General features: G+C 43.1%; 2 protein-coding genes and 1 long non-coding RNA gene across 3 annotated transcripts in view; 2 read left to right on the top strand and 1 right to left on the bottom strand.

The window, feature by feature from the left end:
• Positions 1–821: 821 nt before the first annotated feature.
• On the bottom strand, positions 822–3168 carry LOC137989598 (uncharacterized). The gene is made up of 2 exons (XR_011120916.1): positions 2678–3168; positions 822–1274 (listed from the first exon to the last, which is right to left on the bottom strand). It is a non-coding gene; the product is annotated as an uncharacterized lncRNA (long non-coding RNA).
• Positions 3169–5183: 2015 nt separating this feature from the next.
• LOC137991194 (uncharacterized) lies at positions 5184–6794 on the top strand. The gene has a single exon (XM_068836309.1). The coding sequence runs from the start codon at positions 5184–5186 to the stop codon at positions 6792–6794; it is 1611 nt and encodes a 536-aa protein (XP_068692410.1).
• A 156-nt stretch (positions 6795–6950) lies between these two features.
• LOC137991196 (uncharacterized) overlaps positions 6951–10000 on the top strand; it is a 3408-nt gene continuing 358 nt past the window's right edge. Inside the window, exon 1 of the mRNA XM_068836310.1 lies at positions 6951–10000. This exon is cut by the window's right edge and continues 358 nt beyond it. Within this exon, the coding sequence (XP_068692411.1) occupies positions 6951–10000 (3050 nt within the window).

Consider the following 10000-nt stretch of genomic DNA (forward strand, 5'->3'; position numbering starts at 1 on the left):
GCCCGCAAGCGAGTGCCCAAACGTTTTATTCTATGATGTGTTAACCTTGTATAAGTACTTTCGAGCTGTAGTAGTCTTGGCTCTAGATCACGTCCCACATCTGAGAAAATAGCTTTCAAACACAGGTACCTCCCGCCTCAAAAAATTCTCGGCTTAAGATAAGGTATTTTGAAACATTCATAACTCAGTAAATATTTTGTAGAACTCAATCGTTGAACCTGTGATGCATTAAAGAAGAGTTACTCTTAAATATATAAATAAACCAGCTTTCCATAATAGAAAGCAGAGCTTTGCTGGTGTCCGATATTTACAGCTAGATCGAAGGTGTTACATACGGCAAATTGTGGAGTTTAGAGGTCACCTCGGAACTGAGTCCTCTAAGAAAATGAAAAGCATGGAATTGATCAAAGTAAATGCGATATTTGTACATGGGATAGGGTAGTCGACAATCACTGAAAATATCAAGGAAATCGGTGAAGTGCGGAAATTTGCCTTATCCGTTTTTACGCGGACAGCCTCTTAAGTCCTTTTTGTGGTTCCTCAGTATATTTGGTGTTCAGCAATGATGTTGTTGAGGTCATCGTTTCAAGTCGCTCGGTTGTCTTCAGTCATTTGTGTTTTCAATTTCCTTCTGGCCTCACCAATACAGGTGGCTTGGTAGTCTTATCAACCCGGCGCTCCTTGGGTGTCGTTTTGTTCCCGTTTGTCTTTGACGTTAGTAGGAGGTGATTAATCATCAGGAGTTGGTTGTACAAAACGTGAGTAACACCATTCACCTTTCGAACACGTGGAGACAGAACGATAGTAAAAAGTGACAATCATGACTTTGATCTCCAAATACTTTAATTGCTAAATATAAAAAACATTCTCTACGAAGCCCTAATATACATTCTTCAATCAATTATCGTTGTCGGTTATGGCTCTAACATTTGTCTAAATTTATTTGTAAATATATACCAAAAAGAAAAAGTCCAATTTCTTCGTCTTTCTTCTCAGTAGCAATCAGTGGGTAGTAGCACTCTTGTACCGTCGCAGCATTGGGCGCGAATCATTGTCGCCGGTCTTCCTCTACATCCGTTGTCATTTCTGCAAGTTACAGCAATGTAGAATTTATTGCAAATAGGAATAGCCACAGTGTTTTTAACACATCGGCTGTGGTGGCGACTTGGTGGGCCTGAGGCGTTGTCAAGGCGACTTTTTACATTCATCGCACAGCTACCTTCAACATCTCTAAGGAAGCCAACAGCTAGAGCCAACAAAAGAGCGAATTTAACCTGAAAAAGAAAAAAACCCGTTGACATTTAGGCAAAATGATGATGATGACAAGAATAACAATAATAATAGTAATGATAACAAAATGTCGATATCCCAGCTTAGTTGCAGCTTGATGGAGTTCGTCGTGACTGACTCCTTCACCCGATTTAATAACCTGGGCAACAAAGGCCTCCAGCTAGGCAAGAGAAAACCTCTGGTCTGGCTTGCCTTTCAGTGCAATTTCGTTTGCCTCAACTGACTGGGAGAACGCCATTGTGCTACAGGGAGTATACGGTAACCAATATACTTTCGTTTCAAAACTATACTTTCCCTGCTTGTTGTGGAGCGAACTTCGTCAGGACAAGGCAGGTAATTTAAGTTTGAAACTGAAACAATAATCAAAGCCCTAAACAAAGCAACGATGTTTAGTAAACTCGACCTCAACCAAGGGTACAATCAAATGGAGTTAACGCCAGAATCGAGGTACATCACAACCCTTAGCACACATCTTGGTTTACACGCGTCTTAACTTTGGTAAAGGAAAGGAAAGAGAAGGAACTGTCTAGTCGCTTTAGCGCTGGAGCACCAAATTGGGTACACTGTAAAGTGAAATTAACATGAGAATAGGGTTCACCTTTCGGAGGATTAGTTTGTGGGTTAGTCTTATAATTTGCCGTGCAAGCCATGATTACGCTTTCCAATAATGCAATTTGTTGACGTATAAACTACAGAAATAAAAACCACTTTGCAACATTTTTTAGGTTAGAACTGACATAATTATACTTCCGGTCATATGACTTATTGGCGGTTTCGTTGTAGTTGGGAGCGGCCATATTTGTATGTACTGTGTTCTATTAGTCAATAAACGAATATTGTTTATTTGCACCCGCGTAGTTGCGAGGGCCGCAAATGACACTAAAATTTCACTTATGGGCCTGTGGTCGCTCAATTTCCTTCGCAAAGCTTTGCCTTGCCGGGTTAGTGCCGCTTTCGCCGTTCGCCGTTTTATTTTTGCCTCTTCCATGACCGCTTCTGCCTTCGATCTCGTACGTTTTCACTCCGCAAGGGGACCAGGTTAGCCAACAGGAAATCGAATGAAAGTGTCCCTTCGGCAATGAAAACCCAATAAACGGACTCTGGACTCTCGAATCGTATAAATACAAGCTGATTTATTTAATTTTTATTCGATCTGAAATAAACACAATATATACAGAAACTTAAAAACTAATACGTTAATATAAAATGAACGAAACTAAACTGATAATCAATAAACGCTAATGTCCAAGTATTCCTAATACACGCGATCAACTAAATTGGTTTTTACATGCGAGATAATATTCCATTTAACACGAATATAACAGAAAACTCTAAATCCAATTCTTACAAAACAATCGAGAAAAGAGAAACTTATTAATCAACTTACTTTGTGACGAGACTCCAAAGTAAACCTTGAATTCCGTAATAAATGCATAACCAGGTAAGCCATAAAAACGGGTAAGCCAAAATCACAACTGCACGTTCCAAGAGTAGAATAAAAAGCGACTAAATTTTCTATCTCAAGTTACGAATCATATCCTATTTCGGGTTAAACAAAACGACATTGACCAGCTAACTATTTATCGTATTAAAACAATAAACGTCACGCAATACTAATAAAAGTCACTGAAACAGGTATAACATCAAAATACCAAGAAATACTACTACTACTACTACTACTACTACTACTACTACTACTACTACTACTACTAATAATAATAATAATAATGATAGTAACATTGATTGCTCCATTTTCTTACGAACAATTCAACACTCATCACCCCAACCTCTGAGGACAGAGATGATCAGCTTGTACAAGAATATGACGACCTATTCCATGGTCTTGGAAAGTTAAGGGGACGACAGGTCAAAATTCACATCGATCCGTTTCATACCTGTAGCCCCACCTCACAAAAGAGTACCTTTTTATGTGAGAAAGCAGTTAGAAGAACAGCTGGAGAAAGATGAACAACAGGGAGTATACGAGCGCGTAGACGGACCTACACCCTGGGCATCACCCATTGTTGTTGCACCCAAGCGTGGGCCCAGTAAAGTGAGAGTGTGTGTAGATATGAGGCAGGAAAACAAGGCCACACAGTGAGAGAGACATCTAACACCAGCAATCAAAGAAATAATCAAAGCCCTGAACGGAGCAACGATGTTTAGTAAACTCGATCTCAACCAAGGGTACAATCAAATGGAGTTAACGCCAGAATCGAGGTACATCACAACCCTTAGCACACATCTTGGTTTGCACGCGTCTTAACTTTGGTAAAGGAAAGGAAAGAGAAGGAACTGTCTAGTCGCTTTAGCGCTGGAGCACCAAATTGGGTACACTGTAAAGTGAAATTAACATGAGAATAGGGTTCACCTTTCGGAGGATTAGTTTGTGGGTTAGTCTTATAATTTGCCGTGCAAGCCATGATTACGCTTTCCAATAATGCAATTTGTTGACGTATAAACTACAGAAATAAAAACCACTTTGCAACATTTTTTAGGTTAGAACTGACATAATTATACTTCCGGTCATATGACTTATTGGCGGTTTCGTTGTAGTTGGGAGCGGCCATATTTGTATGTACTGTGTTCTATTAGTCAATAAACGAATATTGTTTATTTGCACCCGCGTAGTTGCGAGGGCCGCAAATGACACTAAAATTTCACTTATGGGCCTGTGGTCGCTCAATTTCCTTCGCAAAGCTTTGCCTTGCCGGGTTAGTGCCGCTTTCGCCGTTCGCCGTTTTATTTTTGCCTCTTCCATGACCGCATCTGCCTTCGATCTCGTACGTTTTCACTCCGCAAGGGGACCAGGTTAGCCAACAGGAAATCGAATGAAAGTGTCCCTTCGGCAATGAAAACCCAATAAACGGACTCTGGACTCTCGAATCGTATAAATACAAGCTGATTTATTTAATTTTTATTCGGTCTGAAATAAACACAATATATACAGAAACTTAAAAACTAATACGTTAATATAAAATGAACGAAACTAAACTGATAATCAATAAACGCTAATGTCCAAGTATTCCTAATACACGCGATCAACTAAATTGGTTTTTACATGCGAGATAATATTCCATTTAACACGAATATAACAGAAAACTCTAAATCCAATTCTTACAAAACAATCGAGAAAAGAGAAACTTATTAATCAACTTACTTTGTGACGAGACTCCAAAGTAAACCTTGAATTCCGTAATAAATGCATAACCAGGTAAGCCATAAAAACGGGTAAGCCAAAATCACAACTGCACGTTCCAAGAGTAGAATAAAAAGCGACTAAATTTTCTATCTCAAGTTACGAATCATATCCTATTTCGGGTTAAACAAAACGACATTGACCAGCTAACTATTTATCGTATTAAAACAATAAACGTCACGCAATACTAATAAAAGTCACTGAAACAGGTATAACATCAAAATACCAAGAAATACTACTACTACTACTACTACTACTACTACTACTACTACTACTACTACTAATAATAATAATAATAATAATAATAATGATAGTAATGTCGGAAACGTGTTGTTATCATATTGCGTGACAAATAGGATGTGGTCATTTTGACATGAATGTAAGCTGAACCAATAGATGAAATCAATAATCACCGGAAATTCCTGTGTGGCCAACTATGAGCGATAAAAGAATAGGATCGAGTAGATTTAAGGGCAGTTTTTTTGACAGTACGAGTGTCAGAGAGTTGTACCTGAGGTGATCGAATTGTGACTGTGGGAATAAAAACCTTAAAATCATACTGTGAATTTTGGAGAGCACTGAAGTAGAGCGGACATTCTCCAAACGTGGCACCTCCGACGGGACCGCTATCTATATGGTTGTGAGTATAATTAAGTCCTGAATCCTATATCTTAAACCTACGCCGTCGACGGAGATGGAGAACGCAAAGGGAAAACTGCAAACGAAACTTACGCAACTAGAAATCCATGCAAAGAGAACGGAGCAAGTGCTACATTCAGGATCTGTAGAAGCTATTGAAAGACATACGGGAGCATTAAGATCTACAATATCTCAAGCGGATGAGTTAAAGCGTGCGTTGGAAGCTTTAAAGATAGAAGCAGAGGAAGATCTTGATGACATAAGTACGTGGAATACTACGATTGATCTTCAGTTAATGAAAGCTGACGAAGAAGTGGAGAAACTTCGCAAATGGCTCGAGAACAGAAGACACCAAGAAGAGACGGCCGCGCGTGAAGATCAAGTTAACTTCGAGATGAAACTGCATGAACAAAAGATGAAACTTCAGACCGAAATCGTCACGCAAGCGAGCCACGAAGGAGGCGGGTCACCGAAGCAAACACAAGCGAAGCTACCAAAGATCGAAATTCAAAGATTCGAAGGCTCTAACTTAGATTGGCCGAGGTTCTGGGGTCAGTTCACGGAGACGATCGACAAGGCCGAAATAGCACCAATCAATAAATTCACCTATTTATGTGGGCTACTGGGTCCCAAGGTTAAAACCGCTGTGGAAGCCTTGCCGTTTACAGCTGAGGGCTACAATAGAGCCAAGTCGATTTTACTTAGCAACTATGGGAAGGAATCTGAAATAACCAAGGCGTTCGTCAAAGAAATAATGGCTCTCCCCGTCATCACAAGCGCCAACCCTAGGAGGATAAGCGAGTTTAGCGAGAAATTGACTTATTGTGTCCAAGCATTGGAAACTATGAATAAACTCAGTGAAGTTAATGGCAACGTACCGATGACATTGGATAAACTGCCAGCTATTCGTGGAGACCTGGTACGAACGGATCCGGATTGGGAGAAGTGGAATTTCGCCCAGTTGTCAGAGGCAGTAAGACTTTGGACAAAACGAAACCCGATTGAAGAACGGGAAACATCAGAGCAGCCTAATTCTAAACGTGACCGCTCAAGGAAGCTCTTCCAAGCACGTGGTGGGGATGGTAAGCCAAACAAATGCGTTTATTGTGGTGATGTGACGCATAGATCATCTGAATGCCAAAAGATCTCAACCGTGAACGAACGAAAGCAGTTTTTGGCAAGAAAGCAGCTATGTTTCAATTGCGCAACACCGAATCACCGCGCCGCGGAGTGTTTCAGCAAGAAGACATGCTTGCATTGTCACAAACGTCATCACTCTTCGATATGTGATCGTGAACAAACGAACAGCGGGAACCAGACGTTGATGACAGCCAGCGGAAACAATGAAGGCATCATGCCAGTTTTGACAGTGAAGGTTGATGGTATTATGTGTCGCGCGTTGATAGATACCGGCGCGGGAAGCTCATATGCATCTGCGAAGCTACTGGATCTTCTAAAGAAAAGGCCAACTGAAACGAAAACAAAACGTGTAGAAATGCTAATGAGCTCCAAAGTAACCAAATTAGAAGTGTACGACACCGTCGTGGAATCTTTAGACGGAAATTACCAGATGTCCGTGAAAATGACCAAGGTGAACAAAGCTGAGCTGTTATCGGTTGACAACCCAAATTATGGACAATTGATAAATGAGTACCCACATCTATAAGGGGTCAAAATCACAGACCGTGACACAAAGGAACAACTTCCCATACACGTTGTACTAGGGAGCGGGGAATATGCGCGCGTAAAAACTGAGACAAAGCCTCAAATTGGACAGGATGGAGAACCGGTGGCGGAGAAAACCAAACTTGGATGGTTTATTATGAGTCCGGGATCAGAATTTGACCACAACACGATGCTGCTCACGCAAACATCACAGAGTGACTACGAAGAGTTATGCAGGCTTGACGTACTAGGGCTTGCAGACACACCAGAACACGATCAAAGCATGGTGCACGCAGAATTTAAGGAACAACTGCAGCGCTCACCGGAAGGATGGTATGAAACCGGACTACCATGGCGAGGCAATCATCCAGAACTGCCAACAAACAAACAAGGAAGTATACGGCGCCTGTCAAGTCTGACCAGAAAACTGCAGCGCATCAATCTCACCGATGAGTACGATGCCATTATACGCGAGCAACTCCAAAACAACGTTGTTGAAGTCGCACCGGAAGAAATCGTGGGGAAAGAATTCTACATTCCACACAAAGCAGTGATTAGAGAAATGGCTGAAACGACCAAGATGCGCATAGTCTATGACGCTTCTGCAAGAGCAACGCCAGAGTCACCGTCGCTGAACGAGTGTCTTTATCCTGGTCCTCCATTGCAAAACAAGCTTTGGGACATACTAGTGAGACAGAGAGCATATCCTATAGCTGTGACCGCAGACATCCAGAAGGCCTTTTTACAAATACGTATCCGGGAGTGTGAACGTGATGCATTAAGATTCCATTGGAGAAAAAGTGAGCGCGGGAAGTTAGAAATACTACGTTTCACTCGTGCACTGTTTGGTCTAGCCCCATCGCCCTTCCTGCTCGGTGGCGTAATCGAGGCCCATTTGGATGCTTGGGAAGAACGAGAACCAGAGATAGTGGCAGAGCTTCGACGCAGCTTGTATGTCGATGATCTTCTAACGGGTGGACAAACTACAAGCCACGCCCAGCAGCGAAAAGAGAAAGCCGTTCAGATATTCAGCGACGCAACATTCCAACTCCACAAGTGGCATTCCAACGTCAAAGAGCTAGAGGAAGATACAAACCTAATCGTCGCCTCTGAAGAGCAATCATTTGCCAAACAACAACTAAATGTTAAACCAACTGAATCGAAAATGTTGGGACTCAAGTGGGACAAAGAGCAAGACACCTTAGGGGTAGTGATACCCGAAGAAGAAACCCAGCCAACGAAGCGAGGAATCCTGGGAAAGATGGCTAAGATTTATGATCCCTTAGGCCTGATTGCACCATTGACACTCACTGCAAAGCAGATCTATCGTGAGTTGTGTGAAGCCAAAGCACCATGGGACGCGAAGATTAACGGAGCGCTCCTACAACGCTGGAAAAAATGGGAAGAGCAATTACCTCGTGAACAGCAAGTACCGCGACCAATAGCAAGTTATCAAGAAGAAATACAAGCAGTGGAACTACACTCTTTCGGGGACGCATCAGAACGAGGAGTAGGCGCAGCAGTATATGCAGTTGTACGCCAACCATCTGGGAACACTCAACGATTAGTTGTCGCCAAGAGTCGACTTGCCAAACAGGGGCTGACTATACCACGCCTAGAATTGATTGCAGCGCACATGGCTACCAATCTGTTGATAAACGTACGCAACGCTCTAGATAACTTGCCCTCCACAAAGGTGTTTGGATGGTTAGACAGCACCGTCGCACTTCATTGGATCAAGGGAAATGGCCAGTATAAACAGTTTGTCGCGAATCGAGTTGCCAAGATACAATTATACAAGGAGATCGAGTGGAGGTACGTTCCCACGGATGAAAACCCCGCAGACCTAGCGAGCAGAGGCGCTCTAGTTCACTCAGTACTTTGGCAACAGGGACCGGCGTGGCTCCAGGACAAGTCCAAGTGGCCAATCAACCCAGTCACTCGATCGTCACCAGCCTCAGAAGTTGAAGCCAAAGTCATTAGGGAAGTGCTCAACCTAGCGCAAACCAAACCAGAACCAGACAAGTTCGAAGAACTCCTCGAACACACCAGCTTGCGCCGAATCTTAAGAGTCTGCGTATGGATCAAGAGATTCATTCATAACTGCAAGAATAAAGAGAAGAAACTTGGGCCCCTGCTTACAGAAGAAATAGAGGACGTACGCGGTTGGTGGATTAAGCGAGTCCAGCGGCGAGACAAAGAAACTACCGGCTACCCTCAAATTAGCGGACAACTCAACCTGAAACCCAATGCACAGGGAGTGATGACTTGCCACGGCCGGATACAAGGGCAAACTCCGATATACCTACCCAGCAGTGAAAGGTTTACAGAAAAACTGGTCCATCAAGTTCATTGCGAGACGCTGCATGGGGGAGTCGCTCTGACAATGGCCGCAGTAAGAGAGAGATACTGGGTACCGAAACTTCGTAGCTTGGTCAAATCGGTCCGAAGCAAGTGCTATGGTTGCAAGAGATTCAGTGCAACTCCGGCAAGGAACCCAATACCTGGTCAGTTACCGGAAGATCGAACCACAGTTGGCGGGGCATTTGAAGTCATCGGCTTAGATTTCGCTGGACCATTGAAGTACAAAGAGGGAAAGAAAAGTCAAGGAAACGCCTATCTGGCTATCTTCACTTGCAGTCTTTCAAGGGCTGTACATCTAGAGTTAATAGCCAGCCTGGAGACAGACAACTTTATCGCATGTCTCAAGCGGTTCATCGCTCGTCGCGGACGACCGCGTGTCATCTACTCAGACAATGGCGGTACCTTCATCAAAGCTGAGAAATGGCTACGGCAGTTACGAGAAGATGAGCGTCTCCATGGTCTTCTAGAACAACACGAGATCAAATGGAAATTTAACTTGAGCCGCGCCCCTTGGTGGGGGGGTCAGTTTGAGAGACTAATTGGAGTCGTGAAAGCTTCCATGTACAAAGCAATTGGTGGCGCTGCTCTAACCTGGTCTGAGCTCAGTGAGGTGCTACTCGACGTTGAGACCCAGGTTAATCGCCGTCCATTGAGCTATGTGGAAGATGACGTCGAGTTACCAATTTTAACGCCCGCGACCTTCTTGTACCAGCGAACAAACCATTTGCCGGAAGAGGAAACCTGGAGGATAACAGATCGAGACATCCGGAGACGTGCTAAGTATCTGCGAACCTGTAAGGACCAAATGTGGAGTCGCTGGCAGAGAGAATATCTTACAGCACT

This window comes from Montipora foliosa, chromosome 2 (assembly GCF_036669935.1).
Source record: "Montipora foliosa isolate CH-2021 chromosome 2, ASM3666993v2, whole genome shotgun sequence".
Lineage (NCBI taxonomy): Eukaryota > Metazoa > Cnidaria > Anthozoa > Scleractinia > Acroporidae > Montipora > Montipora foliosa.

Bases quoted from the DNA above. Each gene is read 5' to 3' on its own strand.
- LOC137991194 (XM_068836309.1), top strand. From the start codon at position 5,184: ATGGAGAACGCAAAGGGAAAACTGCAAACGAAACTTACGCAACTAGAA.